Genomic DNA, 26,059 nt, shown 5'->3' with positions numbered 1-26,059 from the left:
CGGGGATGTTGGCCCTGTCGGGTGTTTGGAGAATGTCTTGTGCGTCCTGCTTGTTGACGAAAAAATCTTTATCTAATCCGAGGTGAGTGATCGCTGTCCTGATATCCAGAAGCTCTTTTTTGCCATAAGATACGGTGGCAGAAACATTATGTACAAAATAAGTTACAAATAACATGAAAAACCCCCACATAATAGCACAATTGGTTGGGCGCCTGTAAAACTGCTGCCATTTCTTCCGGCGCCATGTCAAATACTGCAACAGTAAATGCTCCCTAGTTAAATGTTATGTCTATGGGCCTATGTCATATTGGCAATGTCACCAGACCTACACAAAACCATTCACTGAAATTGAGGAATGAGATTTTTTTAAATTTAACCAGGCAATTCCGTTAAGAGCAAATTCTTATTTACAATGACGGCCTACCCCGGCCAAACCCGGACGACGCTAGGCCAATTGTGCGCCGCTCTATGGGACTCCAAATCACGGCCGGATGTGATACAACCTGGATTCAAACCAGGGACTGTAGTGACACCTCTTGCACTGAGATGCAGTGCCTTAGACCGCTGCGGCACTCGGTAATCAAGAATAGAATGTAATATGCATCCCAAATGGCACTCTATACTCTATATAGTGCACTACTTTTGACCAGCGCACTTTGTAGGGAATCGGGTGCCATTTGGGAAGTAAAATAGCCTAAAGGTCAGGTGGTCTGTTAATTAACTGACCACTATAAAGTGGTTGTGGTGGAAAGCTATTATACAACTTACTTCCCTCAGATTGGGTCGTTTGATTCTGTGAAAATTGTGTTATTTCTTAATCGACATATCTGTCCTACTGCGAATAAGTCTGGAAAAAGAAATCGTCAATAGAATAGGTCCTAATACTTCTTAGTACTGGACCTCTCCTCGTCCTGTAGCACAGAGGGCGTGCATCCCGCGTCTGACAAACAAAAAAAAACGCTTTGTCCTCCCATTGGTTCTCATTCATTATGAGGCGTGTTTAACGATAGTAGGCGTTCCACAAAACTAGAAACCAAGCAAATTGTTGTTCATTCATTACGGACTGTGCTTGACTGAAACAGGCTCGTCTTATTTTGCCCGAGTGCTTCGTATTTTTGCTTTCTGTTTTGAAGCTGTTACGTGCATAAGTGCATTTGTTGAGTGAATAACCTACTCGAACGCATAGATATTTTCCTAAAGTTGTCTGACTGCAAGACTCGCCGGTTTTCCTCTGAACGCATCCTCTCCACTCAAATAATGGATTTGGTCTGGAGCCTGTGCTTCGTTGGGAGTCTCGGCGCTTGGTTTGCTTCTGCAGAAAGGCACAGCATATATTGGAATAGCACAAACAGCAAGTAAGTTAAACTATTCGTGATCGCTTACGTGTTTTTTTTGTCATTCTATTTCATTACTGTTCATTTGTAAAGGTTTGCAAATCAGATTCGCAAGTGCAACAAAGTAATACAATGTATCAGAAGCTGTGATTGTGACTTGCATGATTTGTTGATTAGGATTGTCGGCAAACTAGTCAATGCTCAATAATTCTACAGTGCCTCTTTATATCTGTGCATAGCAAAGACTATGCAATAGCCTATACCTTTTAATTACCACATGAATGTGATTGTTAGGGTATTTAAATAGATTATGTTGTTGTAGCCTACTGCCTTAATTGGTTTACATTCTGAGTTTACTGAATATGCAGCTGGCCACTGTTGTTATGATAATGCAAGGCAGTTACAGTGTCTTCTTGTTCACTGGCTTCACTACTGCCTGAGGGGAAACTTTTTTTATTTTTATTATCTGTAATTCCTTGTATAACCTGGTCAATTTATCTGTCACAATCTGTTTGTCTACCCTTTCGGTGAGTTGGTAGTTACACATAGTTATACCATAAATCTGATTTATTGATAGGCTACTATCTAAATTACCCCCACTTTCAAGGACATATGGAATGGGAGGTGCATTATTATTAGCACCACCTTTAGCAACTATGAGTTTTTAAGCTTGTGTAATATCTCTTTAATAATAATAAAATGTCCTATTTAAAGACCCAACCACACTAACAGTAAATGTGATTCCGCATTCCATTTGTATCAACAGATATCATTTAAAAAAAATTGGGTATGCCTATCTTTACCCAACGCTTTATAACAGTCACCCAGAGACGTGACCGTGGTAGTAAATATCGGTTGCAAACCCATCCCCACTGATGGCGTTGATATCTCCATCTTACATTTTCATTACGCGTGTCTGTCTGTCCACTAAATCACTAGATATATATGACGGGCTGACGGGACAGGACAGGGAGACATATGAGGGTTCATATTTCAGATGGAAAGATGAGGAATAATGGTGTATGACAGAGACAGAGGATGTAACTTGAAGCCTGCCTAGTAGGTCATATTGTGGGAGTGAGATGGATAGCTTGGGAAGGAGAAATTGGAGCCCAAATTGTTGGGGTTTCAGCCCACTCTGAATAAGTGGAGGTCAATTAGAGTTATGGTGGTTGGGTGAAAAGTTGGGAGGGTGAGATTGAAACACACACACACACACACTCACTCATACACTAACACACTGGCACAAACTCACTCAATCACACACAAACAAACAAGACAAACGGCCAATCAATCACAGCAAGGCATACACTCTCACTTGAATGCAAACACATTTTTTAAAAGTTTATTTAACATGTCCTGTCATGTAGACACACACACATATACATTTATATTCAAATTCACACAGTACTAAACTCAGTTCAGTTTATCTTGCTGTGATTCATAGAGATTTCCCATAAAGCCATGACAATACACTCATTGTTCTCAGAAACACATCCATGTCATAATCTCAGAGAATGAAGTTACGAGTCCCAGATGGAAGCATGCTATGTCAATGCAGTGACAATGATCATAATTTCTGCAAATAAATGCATAATCCCCACGCTTGCTATTTTTATTGGATATCTGCACAAAATCTCTCCCTCTGGCTGCACTTAATCCCACACTTGCAGAAATAAAGGAGAGTTTGGGAGAGACATTTTTTTTTTCTTCATTTATTCTCCTCTTCTTTTCTTGGTTTTCTCTCAATCTGTTTTTCCCCCTCCCACCTATTGGTCGACGCCCTCCCTCTCTTCTCCGGTTTGTGTGGCAGATCAATCAATGGTCTTGATTAGAAAGCTATAGCTAATCTAATTGACAACAGACTAATCATCTTGGTCAGTTAGGTGGTAACGATTTACCCTGTCTGCTCCCCTACGGAATAAACTGTGTGTGTCAGTTACAGATGCCCTACTATGCATTGGTGTGTACTATGTTTGTGCCTTGGGGCATGTTGACTGCAAGGTTGACGCTGCCTGTGAGCGAGCTACCGCTGTGTTTCAGTCCAACAGAGATCCTGTTCCTGGCTGGGTTGTTATGTGTGTGCGCCCAGGGCTCTGAAGTGCGACAAAATATTTTGCTGTGCGACCAGGAGTTTTATTTTAGGAGCACCGGGTAACTATACAAAAAAATCTCTCGCAGATATCAATCGTTGTAATGATAAGGCTTCCCTGTACGGTATGACCCATATTAACAGCGCAACATTTTTATCTTCCTATTCCGGGAACGTCGTGGGTAGTTCTAAAACTGATTGTGTGTCGTTGAACATTAGTTTACACTTTTTAAGCCATGTAACCTCATTGGCTAGCTAGCTAACAACCTGATAACTTAACCACTATATCTAAACATTTGGGGCCACAGAAAAATCAATGAGCATAGCGATGCATGAATGACAATCATCACAAACCTGACTTTTTTTTTAAAGAGACAGTGTACACTTTTTTATATGTAATGCATCTAAATAAGAAATGTGCTTTTACACAATGTAGTATCCTAATATTCCACTAAACTTTCATATCAACATTTTAGCTTTTATAATAAACTAATGTATTTACAGTGTTACATATTAGCTTCTAGGGTGCAACGTAGGCCCAATATAGGCTGTATTTCAATCAATTAAAAAAAAAAAAAAATCTGGTTCTCTGAACTTTTTCAAGTTGGGAGCACGAGTGCTACCAATGACATTCTTTAATTTGGAGCCGTGTGTGCCTACATGTGTCAATCTGCAAGCTTGCATCATAGGTTAAGAAGGGCTTTAATCATTCACACTGGTTCCCAGAAGTTGCTCTATCAATATGCTTTGCTCGGTGTGTGTGCGTATGTACGTGTCTGTATGAAAGGTGTGTCCCATGGGGGAGGCAGTGTGTTAAAGCACCAGCTCCTAAATCACTGACTTGCTCGCTCACACACACATTAACCCAGACTTCCACCCTCACACACTGCTGGGCAAGGGCACACTGCACTGCATTGCTGTGATTTGATGTTAACATTCATAACCCGAAAGTAATATAATACTGTAGCCTACTCATTCAGCTTGCTCCTTCTCTCTCTTTTACCCATTCTTTTTTTCTGACAGAGCATGAGTAAACCTCCCTCCTCCTCCCTGTACCTGTTTCTTCCTCTCTCCACCACCTCCTCTCTCATTTTGGCTTGGTTCCTTGTTTCAAGCTGGTTGTGGCAGAAAGTTCAACATGTTCAATGTTAACACTTTCCTTACTCCTTACTTACTTAGAATTTTTTCCAATTCTATTTACCTCTTTTCCAACTTAATGGCTTTTTTCTTATCACATAATTCCAACAATCTCTTTTTCTCGCTGCACATTTATCTTTTGGGGGGTTTAATCTTCTTCGCTAATGTTTAGCTTTTTTTTTTTACCTAAATGAGCTTTGCGATATTTTCACTCAACAGGCTTATCGCTCTATAGTGTGTTTCATCAAAAGAAGTGACCTTTACGGTGCATTTGCCTCGAATTAGTGATTTTTATGGTAAGTTTCACCCATATAAGTGATTTTTGCAAGTATTATCCAGCCAATTTGGAGTTTTTTGTAGTGCTTCCTATACAAATTGGGGGTATTCTCTTCACAGAGTGCCACAGAACAGAATAGTAACTGGTGTGACTGATTGGGGGTCAGAGTGCACACGGTGATGAAGTGCCATTGCCTCTATCAGTCTGTCAGTCATTCTGTCACTGCAGTGGCCTTTGAATGCTGTCTGCTGCTCAGGCCTCCCCTCTTCACACGGTTTTGGAACTGCCTCGGAGAGATTCATTCTTCCTCCTGTCTCTGGTTCTCTCTCTGCTCCCTCCACCTTTTATCTCATCTTTACATGCTGCCCCTTTTCAGTCCATTATTTCCTCACCTCCTAGTCTCCCTCTCTGAAGGAGGAAAGAATGGTAAGAGGTGTGGATTTTTTTAAATCGTTTTTGGCACCCATAGCCATTCGTCACCAGGCACTTTGCCCTCTTTTTCTCTTTCTGCCGGCTTTACCTTTCCCTCAAGCAAACCCCTCCCCACCTCTCCTTCCAGCCACCATGGGTTTTTCAATAAACTCAAGCAATTTCGACCCCTCTTTCAGTTGTTGGCTCACTCTGTATGCGTTTCTCTTCTTGTGCTTTTTTTCACGAGGCAGTGGAAGTGGTCGAACCAGTCTGAGAACTCTGCTCTGCCACTCTGAAAGGAGTAAAAGTGAGAATAACAAAGGTGTGTGTGTGTGTGTGTGTGTGTAGAGAGAGGGTTGGATAGCCACGTCTTCTGGTATAAGTAGGTGGTGTGTGAGAAGGGATTTCTACACTGTATCTCCCTCATCTCCTATTTTCTGCAAAAAAGGGCAGTTTTTCCTCTTCTCGCTAATCTCATATTATTCCCTTAGTTTTCACCCCCTTTCTAGTAATTTCTGTAAAGGACTCTTCCACTCATTCTCTGTTTCTCTACCTCCCCCATATCCCATAAACTGCTCCCTAATCTCTGTCGAGTGAATTGGAATCGGAGAAAACACGCTGAGATTGCGGACTACCAGTAATCTGATGTGATAGCCTCAATCTATTTTTTGTTGTTGGTATTTTATTAGGATCTCCATTATCTGTTGCAAAAGCAGCAGCTACTCTTCCTGGGGTCCACACACATGAAACATGACATAATACAGAACGTTAATAGACAACCGCTCAAGGGCAGAACGACATACTTTATTTTTTTACAATAGGCACACGTAGCCTGCATATCAATGCACACAAACAATATACAGTTGAAGTCGGAAGTTTACAAACACTTAGGTTGGAGTCATTAAAACTCGTTTTTCAACCACTCCACAAATTTCTTGTTAACAAACTATAGTTTTGGCAAGTCGGATAGGACATCTACTTTGCATGACACAAGTAATTTTTCCAGCAGTTGTTTACAGACAGATTATTTCACTTATAATTCACTGTATCACAATTCTCGTGGGTCAGAAGTTTACATACACTAAGTTGACTGTGCCTTTAAACAGCTTGGAAAACTCCAGAAAATGATGTCATGGCTTTAGAAGCTTCTGATAGGCTAATTGACATCATTTGAGTCAATTGGAGGTGTACCTGTGGACGTATTTCAAGGCCTGCCTTCAAACTCAGTGCCTCTTTGCTTGACCTCCACAAGTCTGGTTCATCCTTGGGAGCAATTTCCAAACACCTGAAGGTACCACGTTCATCTGTACAAACAATAGTACGCAAGTATAAACACCATGGGACCACGCAGCCGGCATACCGCTCAGGAAGGAGACGCGTTTTGTCTCCTAGAGATGAATGTACTTTGGTGCGAAAAGTGCAAATCAATCCCAAAACGACAGCAAAGGACCTTGTGAAGATGCTGGAGGAAACAGGTACAAAAGTATCTATATCCACAGTGAAACGAGTCCTATATTGACATAACCGGGAAGGCCGCTCAGCAAGGAAGAAGCCACTGCTCCAAAACTGCAATAAAAAAGACAGACTACGGTTTGCAACTGCACATGGGGACAAAGATCATACTTTTTGGAGGAATGTCCTCTGGTGTGATGAAACAAAAATAGAACTGTTTGGCCATAATGACCATCGTTATGTTTGGAGAAAAAAGGGGGAGGCTTGCAAGCCGAATAACAACATCCCAACCGTGAAGTACGGGGGTGGCAGCATCATGTTGTGGGGGTGCTTTGCTGCGGGAGCGACTGGTGCACTTCACAAAAGAGATGGCATCATGAGAAAGGAAAATTATGTGGATATATTGAAGCAACATCTCAAGACATCAGTCAGGAAGTTAAGCTTGGTCGCAAATGGGTCTTCCAAATGGACAATGACCCCAAGCATACTTCCAAAGTTGTGGCAAAATGGCTTAAGGACAACCAAGTCAAGGTATTGGAGTGGCCATCACAAAGCCCTGACCTCAATCCTATAGAACATTTGTTGGCAGAACTGAAAAAGTGTGAGCGAGCAAGGAGGCCTACAAACCTGACTCAGTTACACCAGCTCTGTCAGGAGGAATGGGCCAAAATTCACCCATCTTATTATGGGAATCTTGTGGAAGGCTACCCTAAACATTTGACCCAAGTTTAACAATTTTAAAGGCAATGCTACCAAATACTAATTGAGTGTATGTAAACTTCTGACCTGACTGGGAATGTGATGAAAGAAATAAAAGCTGAAATAAATCATTTTCTCCACTATTATTCTGACATTTCACATTCTTAAAATAAAGTGGTGACCCTAACTGACCTAAGACAGGGAATTTGTACTAGGATTAAATGTCAGGAATTTTGAAAAACTGTGTTTTAAATGTATTTGGCTAAGGTGTATGTAAACCTCAGACTTCAACTGTAGGTCAATGATCATTGGCGTGTGAGAAGGGATGACGGGGTGTGTAGTAGGGTGGGGCGGTATCCAGGTGTTGATACTGTCATAATGTTGCTGTACAATACCGGGGAATATGGTATTATCGAGTGGGGCGCCATTTTTTATTTTTTATAATAAAAAATAAACTCAATGCAACAAAGGTTCTTGATCCAGGAGGGGATTTAATGTCTCTGCTGTAACCAAGTAGCTTGATCTTGACATCTAGCCACTTAGCTAGCAAGTTAGCAAACCAAATGCATAGCTGGAGTGGAGCCCTGAGCTGAATATAATTTATTTGACACATCTTAGATTTCTTACAGTTAATAGTTCTAAGCAGTGGCGATGCACACACCACCACAGCCCCCACAAGACATACACTACATGACCAAAAGTATGTGGACACCTGCTCGTTGAACATTTCATTCCAAAATCATGGGCATTAATGTGGAGGTGGTCCCCCCCCTTTACTGCTATAACAGCCTCCACTCCTCTGGGAAGGCTTTCCACTAGACATTCCAGCCACGAGCATTAGTGAGGTCGGGCACTGATGTTGGGCGATTAGGCCTGGCTCACAATCAGCGTTCCAATTCATCCCCAAAGGTGTTTGATGGGGTTGAGGTCAGGGCTCTGTGCAGGCCAGTCAAGTTCTTCCTCACCGATCTTGACCAACCATTTCTGTATGGAACTTGCTTTCTGCACAGGGGCATTGTCTTGCTGAAACAGGAAAGGATCTTCACCAAACTGTTGCCACAAAGTTGGAAGCACAGAATCGTCTACAATGTCATTGTATGCTGTAGCGTTAAGATTTCCCTTCACTGAAACTAAGGGGCCATGCCCCAACCATGAAAAAAAGACCCGGACCATTATGCCTCCTCCACCTAACTTTATAGTTGGCACTATGCTTTCGGGCAGGTAGCGTTCTCCTGGCATCCGCCAAACACTGTCGGACTGCCAGATGGCGCATGGTGATCTTAGGCTTGTGTGCGGCCACGGAAACCCATTTCATGAAGCTCCCGACAAACAGTTATTGTGTTGGTGTTGCTTCTGGAGGCAGTTTGGAACTCGGTAGTGAGTAATGCAACCGAGGACAGATGATTTTTATGTGCTTCAGCAATCGGCAGTCTCGTTCTGTGAGCTTGTGCTCCTAGATGTTTCCACTTCCCAATAAAGCACTTACAGTTGACCGTGGCAGCTCTAGCAGGGCAGAAATTTGACGAACAGACTTGTTAGAAAGGTGGCATCCTATGACTATGCCACGTTGAAAGTCAGTGAGCTCCTCAGTAAGGCCATTCTACTGCCAATGTTTAGCAATGGAGATTGCATGGGTGTGTGCTCAATTTTTATACACATGTCAGCAACGGGTGAGGCTGAAATAACCGAATCCACTAATTTGATGGGGTTTCCACATACGTGTGTGTGTATATATAGTGAAGACATCAAAACGATGTGTGTATGTGTATATATATATATATATATATATATATATATATATATATATATATATATATATATATATATATATATATATATTTATATTTATAATTATTACACACAGGACCAGTAAAATGTTTGGACGCCTACTCATTACAGGGTTTTACTTTATTTTTACTATTTTCTACATTGTAGAATAATAGTGAAGACATCAAAACTATGAAATAACATATATGGAATCATGTAGTAACCAAAAACTGTTAAGCAAATCAAAATAGATTTTGAGATTCTTCAAAGTAGCCACCTGTTGCCTTGATGACAGTTTTGCACACTCTTGGCATTAGCTCAACCAGCTTCATGAGGTAGTCACCTGGAATACATTTCAATTAACAGGTGTACCTTGTTAAAAGTTCATTTGTGGAATTTCTTTCCTCTTAATGTGTTTGAGCTAATCAGTTGTGTTGTGACAAGGTAGGGGTGGTATACAGAAGATAGCCCTATTTAGTAAAATACCAAGTCCATATTATGTCAAGAACAGTTCAAATATGCAAAGAGAAATGACAGTCCATCATTACTTTAAGACATGAAGACATGATAATTCAACACGGAAATTTTCAAGAACTTGTTTCAAGTGCAGTCGCAAAAACCATGAGCGCTATTATGAAACTGGCTCTCATGAGGACCGCCACAGGAAAGGAAACTCAGTTACCTCTTCTGCAGATCTCAGATTGCAGCCCAAATAAATGCTTCACAGTTCAAGTAACAGACACATCTCAACATCAACTGTTCAGAGGAGACTGCATGAATCAAGCCTTCATGGTCAAATTGCTGCAAAGAAACCACTACTAAAGGACACAAATAAGAAGAGACTTGCTTGGGCCAATGGACATTAGACCGGTGGAAATCTGTCCTTTTTGGTTTGAGTCCAAATTTGAGATTTTTGGTTCCAACCGCCGTGTCTTTGTGAGAAGCAGAGTAGGTGAACGGATGATCTCTGCATGTGTGGTTCCCACTGTGAAGCATGGAGGAGGAGGTGTGGGGGTGCTTTGCTGGTGACACTGTCAGTGATTTATTTAGAAATCAAGGCACACTTAACCAGCATGGCTACCACAGCATTCTGCAGTGATACACCATCACGTCTGGTTTGGGCTTAGTCCCACTATCATTTGTTTTTCAACAGGGCAATGACCCAGCACACCTCCAGGCTGTGTAAGGGCTATTTGACCAAGAAGGAGAGAGTGATGGAGTGCTGCATCAGATGACCTGGCCTCCACAATCACCTGACCTCAACCCAATTGAGATGGTTTGGGATGAGTTGGACTGCAGAGTGAAGGAAAAGCAACCAACAAGTGCTCAGCATTTGTGGGAACTCTTTCAAGACTGTTTGAAAAGTATTCCAGCTGATGCTGGTTGAGAGAATGCCAAGTGTGCAAAGCTGTCATCAAGGCAAAGGGTGGCTACTTTGAAGAATCTAAAATATATTTTGATTTGTTTAACACTTTTTTGGATACTACATGATTCCATATGTGTAATTTCATAGGTTTGATGTCTTCACTATTCTACAATATAAAGAACCCTTGAATGAGTCGGTGTGTCCCAACTTTTGAATGGTACTGTATACACACAAAAAAAAACACGATATTGAAAATCATACCATTAGTATTTTGAAATACTACTGTATAAACAGTATATCACCCAAGCGACAGTATTATAGTTTTCAATCATCAGTTAAGCAGACTTTACCTTGACGACCATAATGACAAAGCCAATTTCCTGTCTGTCTGGGTGGGAGAAGGAAGGTTGCTAAGTTTTATTGAGTAAAGTAAGATAGTGAATCAGGCCAAAGGTTTTCAGAGGCAGTGTTACAAGAGCGTGTATGTGCGTGTTTCCCTACGAGTGTGAGCTTCCTGGCCTAGTCTTTTCCCGGGAAACGGCATATCCTGCCGACACAATAAGCAATGCCGTTCTCACACACTGGCACACGCAATCACCAAACCCTGTACTTATTACTTAAGGGGGTTGATAAAATGTTCTTAGGATCATTTCACAAATTAACAACGCGTTTCCTGCCAGTGAGAGTAATTGGATGAATATTGATTGGTTGTTTTGATAGTGTGTGTGTGTTCCACTGTCTCTCTCCTCAAGAGTTTCCTTCTGATCATTTTCACCTCAATCAACCTTATGGGTGTTTTTCTGCCCATGTCTCTGCCTCTTCCTTATCTACGCGCCAGACTTCCTCTTCCTCCACCTCCTCCTCAATGTTTTACAACCTCTCAACCCCAAATACTGTGTATGAAAGACTTTCCTGGTAAACAGACGTAGGAATATGATAAACATGGAATTGTGTGTGTGTGTCCAGACTTGTCCAACAACACAGTCTTTGTCTTTGCACGTATCCATGCATTTGTAATGAAGTGTGTAGGAGAATGTGTGTGTATGGGGTCGATTTATTGTCTCTGAACATGAGCCATTATGTGTGTTGTTCTGTAAATAAAGGTCGTTTTGATGCGTTTGTCCTGTTGTTGAAATGGCTGGACTCTGATTGTTAACTTGTTCCCACAGCGATTGCATGCATATTGTCGTTCATCTACAGCAGTGGTACTCATTGCGCGGCCCGCAGGCCAAAGCCCTTCATTTGCGGCTTGCGGTGATTTTTCTTATTTTCCATTCATAGTACATAACAATGATGATCGTCCCGTGTGGCTCAGTTGGTAGAGCATGGTGTTTCCAACGCCAGGGTTGTGGGTTCGATTCCCACGGGGGACCAGTACAGGGGAAAAAATAAATACATTTTTAAATAATTATGTAATGTATGCATTCACTACTGTAAGTTGCTCTGGATAAGAGCGTCTGCTAAATGACTAAAATGTAAATGATACAATTTCAATTCAATGTGTGATCCCCTGCTGATTTTGTACGTTTGCCCACTGATAAAGAAAGGATCCGTGTATAATTTTAATGGTAGGTTTATTTGAACAGTGAGAGACAGAATAACAACAAAAAAATCCAGAAAAATGCATGTCTAAAATGTTATAAATTGACTTGCATTTTAATGAGGGAAATAAGTATTTGACCCCCTCTCAATCAGAAAGATTTCTGGCTCCCAGGTGTCTTTTTTTTTATACAGGTAACGAGCTGAGATTAGGAGCACATTGTTAAAGGGAGTGCTCTTCTGACCCGCTAAAATATAATTTGTTACATTTCATTGTGTCATTCATCAGGAAGCACTTGTGGCTAAACTCAGACTGTGACTTACAGAATGTGATGCAGCAAGTTGTGTGCGTGGTGGACATTATTATGAGCGGCAGGTGGACTAGTAACCGAAAGGTTGATAGATCGAATCCCCGAACTGACAAGGTACATATCTGTCGTTCTGCCCCTGAACAAGGCAGTTAACCCACTGTTCCTAGACCGTCATTGTAAATAAGAATTTATTCTTAACTGACTTTCCTAGTAAAATAAAGGTTATATAATAATTATTGCGAGGGCACTGAATCACCGGAAATTCCGCGAGTTGCTGGAGGAATACCAGACAGAATACGGTGACTTGATATTTCACAATGGCTGTCTCGTGACAGAGTTTTGGAAAGATTTCTCTCCCTCCTCCCTCAAATCTGTGAAGGTGGCTTTTTAAACTGACATCACCTGCCACCTGAACACTGTGAATCTCCAGCTCCAAGGGAGTTTGAGTCAAGATTAAAGGATATCAGTTCATTGCAATGTGAACTAAGATCAGGTGTTGCCCATTTCTGGAGCTTAGTGTTAGACACGGAGTATCCACTTCTGAAGCAGTGTGTGCAAAAGGTGACCCATTTTTTTTTTTTATTATTATTTTTATCAGCACTTATTCATGTGAAGCAACATTTTCAACAATGAACATTGTGAAACAAAAACAGAGAAACACTGACCAATGCACACCTGGATTGCCTCACAAGGATAGCAACAACACTATACAGTTAGAATGAATTCAGTCATGGAGCAGAGGGGACATTTTCACTCATCCAACTACTGAGGTAACCCTTAATATGGGTCTTATACATGTGATGTACCCTATTTAATGTGTGTATGTGTATATATATTTATGATGTACTGTACATCAAATCAATTGCATGTGCTCTCTTGCTCTGAATTTGCTCAATTGATAATATTGGAAGAAAAAGCACAACAAATGAAAGATCTGTGCGGCCCTCTGAATGATTGTCTCAACCCAAAGTGGACCTCTTACAAAAAATGGTGAGTAACACTGGTCTAGAGTATGGGTCTCACACATACACAGTTCCAGTTACTGGTTCCCCCTGGAGGTCAAGATGTGTAATGATTACCTCTTTGCATTGAATAGATTATCTCAGCCAAACCTACTTGTAAAGTTTCAAAGCCACGGGCAGGCAAACAATGGTGAATGCTCACAGACTATTATACTCTGAGGATTGGGGAAATAATGATGAAAAAAACAAGGTTTATCCTATGGAAATCAATTCTGCAAAATCTTTGCCTCTTGAGTCATGTCATTTCAGTGGTGACATTTTTTGGTCAGGCTCTTACAGAAGTACAAATGACTCTGGGACCGTGTTAGACTGTTAGAAAGAGCACACATATTCATATCCCTGTGGTTGTCCAAAATAAGGCAATTATGTTGCTGGTGGATTCTGGGGTTACTTTGTGGGAGGGAAGGCGTTGAAGTCTTTGGCCAAGGGCGCTGTCAGAATGAACAACGGTAAAGTAACAGATCTAGAAAGGAGAGAGATTGATGACAGAAGTCAACACAACCCAAGTATGAACCTGCCTCTGAATATTATGTTAAGCGGGAGGGGCTAATAGAGTTTAACCATTCTTGTTTCTATTAACTGTGTTAGCCTCTACAAACAGTGGGTCACAAACTCACATATTTGGCATTCCAACAAGGCCGGCTCTGATTGGTTCGGCAAGTGCTAGGGGAGAGGTTGGAATTAAATGGGGATCTATTGGGCTTATTGAGTGATGCAAGATGGACAGGGAGATGGTGGGGAGACCTGACAGAGATGGATAGATGAAATGTAGCTGTGTAGAAAAATGTGAACTAGCCCCACAGCACAGCCAGACTTATATTTCAGAGTGGCTCTCCTCTCTCACGCTCCTCAATTTAAAAAAACATCTCTTAACTGTTTTTCTTTTTCCAGAGGATAAATTCAGAAAGAAATGCCACCCATGTCTTTCATGTCTCTTTTTTTTAACACCTCTCACTTTCCCATTTTCCCTCCATGGTCCTATGGACATACACACAGTCACTCTTACACACACAGTGTGTTCAGTCCCTTTTTGAAGTCCCAAAGTCCAGAGTAATACCCCTCTCTGTTTGGGAACAATGGACCCAGGGCCCCACCCTGCCCCGCTCTCCCCCATTACCATCCTCCCTCTCTGGGCCTCGGTGTCAGCTCTAAGCCCTTGTATTAGGCAGAGTCTGGTGCCGCTGAATGGACCCGCGCTCAGCCGCTGCTCCACCCGATAATCCGTGCTTGGGCGAGCCGATTAGGCACCCCGCGGCATTCCGATCCACTCAGCCGTAACGGCTGTATTAGTGTGGCATTATAACCCGATGGGGGGAAAAAAGATTCTGAGGTTAGTGTAATTGCTCTAGGTTTGAGTGATGGGTGATGGCTCTGGACTATGGCACTGATGGTAATTGCTGTAGAGGTTTCACAGTGGTCAGGTGTTGCGAGCTTGTCAGCTGGTGTAACCTCATGTGCTTTTAAATAGACAACTGAACCTCAAAGCAGGTGATTCTCCACACAACATCCATCTCGGGGCTTTTAAATGCACGGGAGCAGCACATTACTTGCTGACCGTGTGTGCGTCCAAGGACCCTCTGGTGCTGACTCTGCGATTGTCTGACCTTTGATCCTGAGTGAGCCCTCCTCCCCTCAGATGTCCAACATTCCACAGGGCGATAGAGTGCAGAGATGAGAGAGGGAGGGGGTAGAGGTGAAGAAAAAAGCAAAACGCTGGCCAGAGAGATTAAAGTAGATAGATCAGGCTCCTGCCCCTGAAGAGGCTCTAATAAATCAATAATTAACTCTAGAGGAGAGGTTCAAACCGTCTGGAGTCTATTTTGTACTAGACACAACACACGCACACAACCACTTGACGTTCACTGGCTGGCTGTCTGCTATCGTCGTCATTCATTATCCCCCCTTATCATCACACACACACACAGATTCCTCAGCAAACCCAACCCAACACACACACACACAATCGTAGTTGCATATCTGTCATAGTTCCACAAATCCTCCATAAGCAGAGAATGCAGTCACCCCTCGCTGAAGTTATTTCTGTAAATGTTGCTGCCATTTAAAACAGAGCATCCAAGGAACAACAGAGGGCATAAATCAGCTCTGTAACCATAGTGAGAAGCAATTCAGGCGCCATTTCCAAGTGGAGTCTGAAATCAAGAGCGAGAAGCTGTTTAGAGTCTGCCAGAGTGAAGGTTGACTATGTTTGACATTGTTAAAAACTTTTCAATCAGGCATTCTTTGAAGTGCCTTTTAATCAGTCGTGCTGCAAAAGCCCCCGGGATAAACTATTTACAATTAATAAAGGGGCCCCTCTTGGGTGTGTATTCAGCCCCCTGTTCATTTGGGTTAGTAAGATATTCCATCAGAGGAGGGTGTGAATAGTACCACTGTATGAAACGGTGGCATTGATGAAGCAACAGTACTCACACACACAAAGTTTACCACAGAAGAAAAGCCATTTGAGGCCCCTGACCCTCTCATTCACATGGCTCCCTCACTCCCAGCCTTGAGGGGGAAGGGTGGGGGGAGTGGGAAGAATAATTACCCCCCCCCCTCCAGGGTGACTTTATTACCCCTTTTTGTGTTTTAATTGCACCGCCCTTCTACCCCCTTTTGATGAATACTTTGGAACCATACCACAAACAACTTTTAAATCAGGGGGAGGGGGAGAGAGAGTGTGTGCGTGCTTGCTCGTGCGGTTACTGTTTGAGGAGGATACTAGGTCAAACACACCATACAAACATGTTTGCTCAATAGTATTATCGATTTAGCTGGAATTGTGAGTGGCAGGCAAAATGACCACTCTACAGTGGAACTTGTAAACAGTGTGTGGCAGCTAAGCAAACTGTAGATAAGCACTAAGCTGTCCTAGCACAGTCATTGGAATAATAATTACTGGCCCTGTGTTTGCTTAATATGCTACTATTATGCAGCTAGATGGATGTTGACTCGCTTAATTAGTATACAGAGAGAAACAGTTGCTCTTTTTACCGGCCCAACACTACTCTTGCCACAGTGCTGTTCATCTGGTCATCTGCATTGAGAGAAAGCAATGAAGCGGGGAGGCAGAGGGGGTTGCGCTGGAGGGGTGGGGGAAGGGTAGTGGGCACTAGGAGTTTGGAGCCACAGCGTCTGTCCTTTAACCAGGGGGTCCACCGGTAACAAACAACACCAGCTAATGAGCGACAAGGGCCTCTCTCTGGTTGTGCACTTTGATCGTTACTCACACATATGGACCTTGTCACATCAACACCCCCCCCCCGGAACACATCCCAAATGTCACTTCTTGTGTTCATTGCTTTCATGGGGTGAAGCTGGAATTCTCAACAAAAAAACAAATACCCAAGAGCCAAAATGGCTCCAATGTGGAGTTTTCATTGGCAGATGTGCAAATACCCAGCCCAGGACTATGGAGAAACCCATCTCTCACAGAGCTGTGTGGTGTAAAGGCGTCAGCATGCTTCTGTTCGACTTCGACTAGCCAAACTGAACGAGTGTGATCCCATGCTCCCTGAAAAGATATTCGCTTGAAAAATGAAGGGGAAAGCGGCAATATGACCCCAGGACATTAGAGGCGGATGAGCTGGTAATAGCCATCTACAGCCAAACAAGGAAGTGACGACACACCTAAACAAGGAATACGGAGCATCCGGCAGGAGCATCCGGCAGGAGAATAAAATTGTGTATATAGAGAGACACTTGACTGGCGAGAATTACATTTTTTCAAATTGCCCGGGATCTACTCGATTTATGTGTTGCTGGGAACATCAATAGGCGAGATACGGAGACAGAGAAGATGCCGCTGCAGGTCCACAATGGTGGATGTAGGGGCATATGGCCGAAAGAGCTAGGGTGAAGTGTTTCAAGAGTTCTTTTGGGTCCGAACTGCTGCAGAAGACCCTCAACTTACCACCGCCAGCTGTCCTGCCAGGTACTACAACGTCCTCATGTTTTCATGGGAGATGCGGCTTTCCCCCTACATGAGAACCTCATGCACCCTTATCCAGGTATGTTGATAATAGAATGTTGGAATCAATTTCAGTTTCTAATTTCCCTTGTTACTGCATACATGTATACACCTCTATATGAAAGTGCCATTTTATCAAGGCTTCTGGAATATGGTTCCTGGAAACGTTTTTGTTTACTATATATATATATATATATCTCTTGTTACCTCTCACAGTAGTCTATCTCAATAAACCTGGGTGTACCTGGAACTACCACCACTCTCGTTGTCGGAGAGTCAGAAATTGCATTCGGCATCATGGCTGCAAGAAGGAGGATTCTTGATGGACGCGCACACACTCAGTTCTTTGTGTGCACTGTGAACCAGTAGAGTTCTAATCTTTTTAATAAAATGAAACCTAATTCTGGGACGTCTCAGTGTGCAGTCATTTACACTGAAAAATATAAACGCAACATGTAAAGTGTTGGTCCCATGTTACATGAGCTGAAATAAAATATTCCATAAGCACAAAAAGCTTATTTCTCTAGGCCTCCCGGGTGGCGCAGTGGTCTAAGGCACTACATCGCAGTGCTAGCTGCACCACCAGAGATTCTGGGTTCACGCCCAGGCTCTGTCGCGACCGGGAGGCCCATGGGGCGGCGCACAATTGGCCCAGCGTCGTCCGGGTTAGGGAGGGTTTGGCTGGCAGGGATATCCTTGTCTCATCGCGCACTAGCGACTCCTGTGGCGGGCTGGGTGCAGACCAGGTCGCCAGGTGTACGGTGTTTCCTAAGACACATTGGTGCGGCTGGCTTCCGGGTTGGATGTGCATTGTGTCAAGAAGCAGTGCGGCTTGGTTGGGTTGTGTTTTGGAGGATGCATGGCTCTCGACCTTCGCCTCTCCCGAGTCCGTACGGGAGTTGCAACGATGAGACAAGACTGTAACTACCAATTGGATACCACGAAATTGGAGAGAAAAAAAAAGCTTATTTCTCTCAAATTTTGTGCACATATTTGTTTACATCCTTTGCCAAGATAATCCATCCACCTGACGGGTATGGCATATCAAGGAGCTGATTAAACAGCATGACCATTGGAGGTGCACCTTGTGCTGTGGACAATAAAAGGCCACTCTAAAATGTGCAGTTTTGTCACACAACACCACAGATGTCTCAAGTTTTGAGGAATGTCCCAGAGCTGTTGCCAGAGTATCGCATGTTAATTTCTCTACCATAAGTCGCCTTCAATGTCGTTTTAGAGAATTTGGCAGTACGTCCAACCGGCCTCACAACCGCAGACCACATGTATGGTGTCGTGTGGGCGAACAGTTTGCTGATGTCAACGTTGTGAACAGAGTGCCCCATGGTGGCGGTGGGGTTATGGTATGGGCATGCATAAGCTACGGACAACAAACACAATTGCGTTTTATTGATGGCAATTTGAATGCACAGATACCGTGATGAGATCATGAGGCCCATTGTCGTGCTATTCATTCGCTGCCATCACCTCATATTTCGGCATGATAATGCATGTCCCCATGTCGCAAGGATCTGTACACAATTCCAGGAAGCTGGATATATCCCATTTCTCCCATGGCCTGCATACTCACCAGACGTGTCACCCATGTTTGGGATGCTCTGGATTTTTGTGTAAAACAGCGTGTTACTGTTCCCGCCAATATCCAGCCATTTCGTACAGCCATTGAAGAGGAGTGGGACAACATTCCACAATCAACAGCCTGATCATCTCTATGCGAAGGAGATGTTGCACTGCATGAGGCAAATGTTAGTCACACCAGATACTGACTGGTTTTCTGCTCCACACCCCTACCTTTTTTTTAAAGGTACAGTATCTGTGGCGAACCGATGAATATCTGTATTTCCAGTCGTGAAATCCATAGATTAGGGCCTAATGAATTTATTTAAATTGACTGATTTTCCTTATATGAACTGTAACTCTGTTGTATTGACATGAAGAAATACAAACACAGCTTTTTCAGCAAACAAATAAACCTTTTATTCTTGCTTCTGAAATTAAACCACAATACAAAATGGTCTGCTGAGAACAGAGGCGTAAACAAGTGTCTATGGATTTAAATAAGTGTCAGAGGAGTGCACATCTTTCTGAATATAAATATTTCTGAACAATAGTGCAACAGTGTCTGCTATGAACAGACATGTAAACCAAAAAAGTGTTGATTAGAATAAAATGAAAGTGTCTAGTGTCTGACTCCTGAGATGTCTGAACAACAACAGAACAAGTTCATTTCATTGTGGTCCCAGTCGTTTGGTCCATGTCATTTTCTTGAAGTCATGCACAAACTTATGCAGCTGGTGGTCAAATTCCTCCTGGAGTTTTGGCGAGAGTTCATCCATGAAATCAGCTATAGGTGCCAGGACCCTGTGGAGAGGATGAGATGAGGAAATAAGGAGTGTGGAGAGCAGAGGAGGGGGAAAAAAGACCAGAGGACAGGGATCAAAGTAAAGTCTGAAATTATTTTTTTCATTTACCTCTGGGACAAGCTGGTGGCTCTGTGCATGACGTTTTCCAGGTCTTAAGATGTTTTCAATCATTTGCAATGCCTTTGCCAGTGATGTGTCAAGGACTGATTCTGCAGCTCTTTTCTACCTTTACCAGACTTTGCTACCAAACTTTGACTTTGGTGTTACCAATGTGGGAAGCTTATGATTTTCTTCCTCTGACAAAATTATTTGATCAAAAGTTGTGAAGTCTTTAGTTGGTTGGCTTTCTTTCCATGCATGAGTATGCTGCTAGGCTAGCTAGCCAATAGCCAACTAAGAAGCTAGCTATTGTTAGCCAAACATGACTACTCTTCGTCGACTACAATAGAAAATACAACAACATACCCCATCCGTTGGTGAAGACAGCATGTTCCTTTCGGTCTTCCCATGCTTCATGTGCCGAACAAGCCAGCAGCAACATTTCTGGAGTAGCCTTTCTACCGGGATCTCCACTGCGGCCCTTGTTTCGTTTCTTTTCTTTGCTGTTGCAAACCCGACCCCACTTTTTCAAATGAATTGGAATTTACATGCTAGTCTTTATATAATGCATAGGTAGAATTGTACTGGGGTAGGTACTTTTTACTTACTCGGTCAATTGATGCTCAAAGTTGTCGTTCGCCATGTTGAATCCACATGAGTTTCGGGCTGAATCGACAGGCAAAAACTTGCGTCAACCCGACAGTTGACCAATCACGGACGAAGAGGTGTCGATTTCAGCTTCCGAACTTCAGCTTGCCCTTGAGAAAAAATGGTTGTGTGCCCAAACAGCCGACAAAACCTTAACTGAACTCCAAAGCGAACAAAAACGGCACAATATAATATACACAAACTGTACCAAACTGTTTCGGTTGGGAAGCATGCGGCCGCCTTAATAGGGGGTGGATATAACACACCACACACTAGCTGGCTTTGTGAGAGTCCCCCAAATGCAGAGTTGCACATGTATTCATTGCAAAAGCAATAAAACTCTATCTAAGACACACATTCGGGGCGCGTGTTGTGAAAACATTTAAGCCGGGTGAGTTTACTCCACTTCTCCGTTACTCTGGGCACCCTGGTGATGCAGACCGATTCAGGCAGGAGGAGGTGGTAATGGATAAGCACAGCTTAAGGAACTGAACACTGGGTGAGGGGGTGGTGGTTGTAGTGCTAGAGGTTAGAGCTAGCTACTGCTCCCTCCAGGTTGGGGTGTGTGTGTGTGTGTGTGTGTGTGTGTGGTGATGGATGGATGGAGATGAACACATATCTCTGTGAGAGAATGACGGGGAAGAAAGAAAGGTAGAGAAGGAGAGCAAAAAAGAAAGGGGAGGAGGGTGGGAGTGTAGGTGGTTTTTTTACTGGGTGGATCTAGGGGCCTCTTTACACTGCGCTACTTTGACGACACAAATCAGGTCCAGGAGAGATGCTTGTGTAGTTTAGAGGGACTGATATACAGTTGACGTCAGAAGTTTACATACACTTAGGTTGGAGTCATTAAAACTTGTTTTTCAACCACTCCACAAATGTCTTGTTAACAAACTATAGTTTTAGCAAGTCGGTTAGGACATCTACTTTGTGCGTGACACAAGTAATTTTTCCAACAATTGTTTACACACAGATTATTTCACTTATAATTCACTGTATCACAATTCCAGTGGGTCAGAAGTGTACATGCACTAAGTTGACTGTGCCTTTAAACAGCTTGGAAAAATCCAGACATCCAGCTTTAAAAATATCCACACATTTGTGTATCGTTGCATTAATCAAGTGTGCAAACCTATGTGCAATATGGTTTAGATGAGAAGCTCCTGTATAGTTTGAATTGCTATCCTTAATTTGTTTGTCTACATACTATGGCATTTACGGTATGCTAAAAGCTGCACTCACACATGAAGCAGGAATCACATCCCAAGGCTAGTGTAAACAGAGAAGTTGCAAATCTGATTGTTGAAGAGACATACTGTAGATCTCACTAGACATATTTTACAAATGTAAATCCGCCCAAGGACTGCTGGTGCAAAAAGCTTGGAGAGGACTGGAGGGAGGAGAGGCATGCAGATAGTCTGACTGTATCTGGTCCCTATGTGTGTATCTGTAATGAGAGGGGGAGTGTGGCAGGAGCCAGAAACCGACAAGGACCAGACGTGTTTGTCATTAATGAAAGGGGTAAATGCTCAGGAGAGACCTGGCCTCCTCATATTCACGCCGCTCACTCTTTCGGGCGGCGGTGGTGTGTGTTTGTGATTAGGCACCCCTTGTCTGTGCATGCCTGGTGTCTAGCTCTGTCTGCAGATTAGTATCGATACTCATCTCCCGGCCCGTTGTCCTGAATGACTGCTAATGTTTCTCTGTAAACATCGCTGGGTGCCAGGGGGAGCCTGGATCAATGTGCACTCAGGACTAGCTCCCAGCACAGACAGCACTGCTGTCCACAATCATCCATATTTATACACATCCACCCAACTCACTTTCCCACTTATTGTGTTTTCTCCCTGCCTGCTGCTCATGTCTCTCCATCTCCTCCACGATTTTCCCCTTTTGAATACGGGGCACACGCCACCGGCCGATGCATAATTCAAAATCTGATTGTTGTATTTTTTTGCCGCTCTGAAGCCATCGCCGTACTTATTAATCCCGATGACACTTGTGACTCGACTAACCCCCTCCTTCCCCCTTTTGATCTTCGTCCTCAGGTTCCTAAGGGACGACTATGCGGTGGAGGTGCGTCTGAACGACTACCTGGACATCGTGTGCCCCCACTACCCGCTGGGCGAGGTGGCATCGCAGGATGCTGAGCGCTACGTGCTCTACATGGTGGAGCAGGAGGACTACGACGCTTGCAAGCCTCAGTCCTACGACCAGATGCGCTGGGAGTGTGGCCACCCCTTCGCCCCCCACGCCGCCGAGAAGTTCTCAGAGAAGTTCCAGCGTTTCACCCCCTTCACCCTGGGCAAGGAGTTCCGCCAGGGAGAGAGCTACTACTATATCTGTAAGTGTCTAGCTATCCATGTAAATAAATTATTTCTAGAGAATTTGTAAGAGAACTTAACCCGAAAGTCAACGTTTGTTTGATGTTTTCAGACCTCAAAAGTAGTCATGTCAAAATGAGAGTGAGGGAAAATGTGAGGGAAAAGCACTGCCGATTTGATATAGATGTGTATGACCCTTGGTAAAGCACCCAGACAAACAAGTCGCCACCTTGAAGGCAGTGAATGTTGGCATGCTATGTTGTGTTGTTGGCATGCTATGTTGTGCATTAGCGCTCACATGGTAGCTAGCAGATAGCTGGTGGCCCAATCACCCAGAGAGAGGCGATGCTGTGACCCTGAGTGTGTTGTAATTAGATGAGCGACAGGACGGGACACCCTCCGCCTGTTCACAGATGGCTGCAGGTCGTGCGTGCGTGCGTGCGTGCGTCTGTCTGTCTGTGGAGGTAGATTAAGGTGACACAGGAGGATAAGTGCATTTGTTTTTCTGTAATTAACGCTCGTCTTTGTTCCTTCCCCTCTCCAGCCAAACCTCTGCACCACCACGGACAGGAGTGCCTCAGGCTCAGGGTAGACGTCGTAGCCACTGATGGTAAGTTTCACTGCCCTAGTGGTTGGGTGGTCAAAAGTAGTGCACTATATAAGGAATAGGGTGCCATTTGGAATGTAATCTTTGTCTGATGATGATTTTTAGCTGCAGTATGGCAGAGGAATTGATTGTTATTTTTCTCATCCAGGTTCTCAAGAGGCCAGGGTTGCAACTGGAGGAGCTGCAGCTGTACCTGGAGCTGGGGGTGGAGCACACAACCCCTCCAACAGGCTGCCTGCAGGTATGTTAATGAACAAACCATTGGGCCAGTTGTATTCTCTATGGGCCAGTTGTATTCTCTATGGGCCAGTTGTACTTGATCCTAGGACTGAACGTTTAGGGCCGGTTTGAAAGACGTGATGCGGGGGAAAAAACTATTTAATACATTTTTGAATAAGGCTGTAAAGTAACAAAATGTGGAAAAAGTCAAGGGTTCTGAATACTTTCCAAATGCATTGTATATTTCAATGGAGATTGTTCATTGATGATGCTTTTTAATCAAGGACTAGGATTAATCTGTGTCCGGGAAACCGGCCCTTGAAGTTAAGATTAAGGGTGAGTTAACATGGACTAATATATTCTATATTTTCACCATACAGATGACCCAGTGGTAATCCTGCCAGAGGTCCAGAAAAGTGTGCGGACAAATTCATCGGTGTCAAAGGCGTCCTTCTCCATCCTGTCATTGATTGTCCCAGTCTTATTATTACTGTTACAGTGAGACTACAAATCTCATAGACTTGGAGGACATACAATGAAGTTGGTCTGTGGGGAACCACAGACACAAAAGACAGTTCTCAAAGCCCAAGTGCTGGTCACTGGGAGAGGGACATTTTTAATCTCGTAAGTACGGATGGACACATGCACTAAGTGTGCTGAGTGAGAATTTGGTTGGAGTTTTGTGGGAAGGCACTGAGCTTTCTCAAGATGTCAGTATTTCCTGGAGAGATTTTGTTCTCTTTCATGTTAGTGTTTTGCTCTTCTCCTCCAAAAAAAAACATTCATTTTGGAAAAGTGTGTAAGAACATTTTGAAGAGGAACATAAATGGACGAAGGACAATCACTGAAGACAAAAGCTAAATGACTTTCTTACATGGACAACTATTTGGATTTGATATGAATTGGTGTTAGGAAAAAAAACTGCATTTACTGAAACATCTTCTCTAAGCTTTTGAGCCAAAGAATACAGTGATCATCTCTTCAGTATGTAACTATTTTATTCCAACCTTGACTAATGTGTTCTGTCTGTGGTATTGTTATTGTACTGTAATTGAGTGGCACTAAATGTCCAAGTGATTCTTTCTCAATGTAGCATCGACAAAAGCAGGGGATGTGTTAGCTAACTATTAATGTTCCTGTGCAGACTCGACCATGTGCTTTCACAGCACTAACCATATAGCACAACAGACGGACTGACTGATGCACAGACTGACTGACAGCACAATACAGATCCATGACATAGTAGACACTAACTACATGGAAAGGCATTGTGTACATTCTGTGAAAATCATTTGTAAAAGTTTGCAGCTGAAAGATTTACTGTATACAATACTGTATGTTTAACAAATGCTATGCTTACTGTTGGTAAGTGAGCTCTCTCTGAGGCGGAAGAGTGTTAGAATTAGTGTTTCAGTGAGAGAGGAAGTGTGCGAGGGAGAGAGAGGTCAAACAATGTTAAAACTGCCAAAAACAAACACGGATACAGTGCATTGTGTGTAGCAGTGTAAGGCAGGCCTTCTCTGTATGTCAGATCATGCACCCGTACCGTTTAAACTGACAAACAAAATAACCCAGACTGAACTATGCTCATCACAGTACTTGCCAGAACAGTGTTTCACTATGCAACACTGTTCTCTACCTCTATTGACACAAAGTCAACCAAGTAAAAATGTTTTTTTGTGGATTTGGCTATTTCAGCCACACCAGTTGCTGAGAGGTTTATAAAATCGAGCACACAGTCATGCAATCTGTATAGACAAACATTGGCAGTAGAATGGCCTTACTGAAGAGCTCAGTGACTTTCAACGTGGCACCGTCATAGGATGCCACCTTCCCAACAAGTCTGTTTGTCAAATTTCTACCCTGCTAGAGCTGCCCCGGTCATAAATGCTGTTATTGTGAAGTGGAAACATCTAGGAGCAACAACAGCTCATCTGCGAAGTGGTAAGCCCCACAAGCTCACAGAACAGAACCGCTTTATCGTGTAAATATCATCTGTCCTCTGTTGCAACACTCACTACCTAGTTCCAAACTGCCTCTAGAAGCAACGTCAGCACAATAACTGTTCGTCGGGAGCTTCATGAAATGGGTTTCCATGGCTGAGCAGCTGCACACAAGTCTAAGACCACCATGTGCAATGCCAAGCGTTGGCTAGAGTGGTGTAAAGCTCTCCACAATTGGAGCAGTGGAAATGCTTTCTCTGGAGTGATGAATCACGCATCACCATCTGGGTTTGGCGGATGCCAGGAGAATGCTACCTACCCCAATGCATAGTGCCCTGACCTCAACCCCATCAAACACCTTTGGGATTAATTGGAACGATGACTGCGAGCCAGGCCTAATCACCCAACATCAGTGCCCGACCTCACTAATGCTCTTGTGGCTGAATGGAAGCAAATCCAGGGCA

The 26,059-nt window shown here is 43.3% G+C and overlaps 1 protein-coding gene, 1 long non-coding RNA gene and 1 other non-coding gene across 4 annotated transcripts; 2 read left to right on the top strand and 1 right to left on the bottom strand.

Annotated features, from left to right (window-relative positions):
* Positions 1 to 1,063: 1,063 nt before the first annotated feature.
* Positions 1,064 to 25,127, top strand: LOC115176073 (ephrin-A1-like). Its single transcript, XM_029735857.1, has 5 exons — positions 1,064 to 1,355; positions 22,551 to 22,846; positions 23,371 to 23,436; positions 23,582 to 23,674; positions 24,033 to 25,127. The coding sequence occupies exons 1-5, from the start codon at positions 1,258 to 1,260 to the stop codon at positions 24,152 to 24,154; spliced, it is 675 nt and encodes a 224-aa protein (XP_029591717.1). The 5' UTR covers positions 1,064 to 1,257; the 3' UTR covers positions 24,155 to 25,127.
* trnag-ucc (transfer RNA glycine (anticodon UCC)) lies at positions 11,835 to 11,908 on the top strand. Its single transcript has one exon. It is a non-coding gene; the product is annotated as a tRNA-Gly (tRNA).
* On the bottom strand, positions 19,348 to 20,630 carry LOC115176074 (uncharacterized). 2 transcript variants are annotated; one of them, XR_003872154.1, is made up of 3 exons: positions 20,466 to 20,630; positions 20,224 to 20,380; positions 19,348 to 19,756 (listed from the first exon to the last, which is right to left on the bottom strand). It is a non-coding gene; the product is annotated as an uncharacterized LOC115176074 (long non-coding RNA). The 2 variants fall into 2 exon arrangements; XR_003872153.1 differs by having other exon boundaries at positions 20,224 to 20,360; positions 20,466 to 20,623.
* Positions 25,128 to 26,059: the final 932 nt, after the last annotated feature.

This window comes from Salmo trutta, chromosome 36 (assembly GCF_901001165.1).
Source record: "Salmo trutta chromosome 36, fSalTru1.1, whole genome shotgun sequence".
Lineage (NCBI taxonomy): Eukaryota > Metazoa > Chordata > Actinopteri > Salmoniformes > Salmonidae > Salmo > Salmo trutta.
Note: the sequence above shows the minus strand (reverse complement) of the source record. Positions and strands in the feature narration are given on the sequence as shown.

Excerpts from the sequence above, each read along its gene's own strand:
- LOC115176073 (XM_029735857.1), top strand. The coding sequence starts at position 1,258 with ATGGATTTGGTCTGGAGCCTGTGCTTCGTTGGGAGTCTCGGCGCTTGG. Across the intron at positions 1,356-22,550 it reads TGGAATAGCACAAACAGCAA|GTTCCTAAGGGACGACTATG; the intron begins GTAAGTTAAACT and ends CTTCGTCCTCAG. Across the intron at positions 22,847-23,370 it reads AGAGAGCTACTACTATATCT|CCAAACCTCTGCACCACCAC; the intron begins GTAAGTGTCTAG and ends TCCCCTCTCCAG.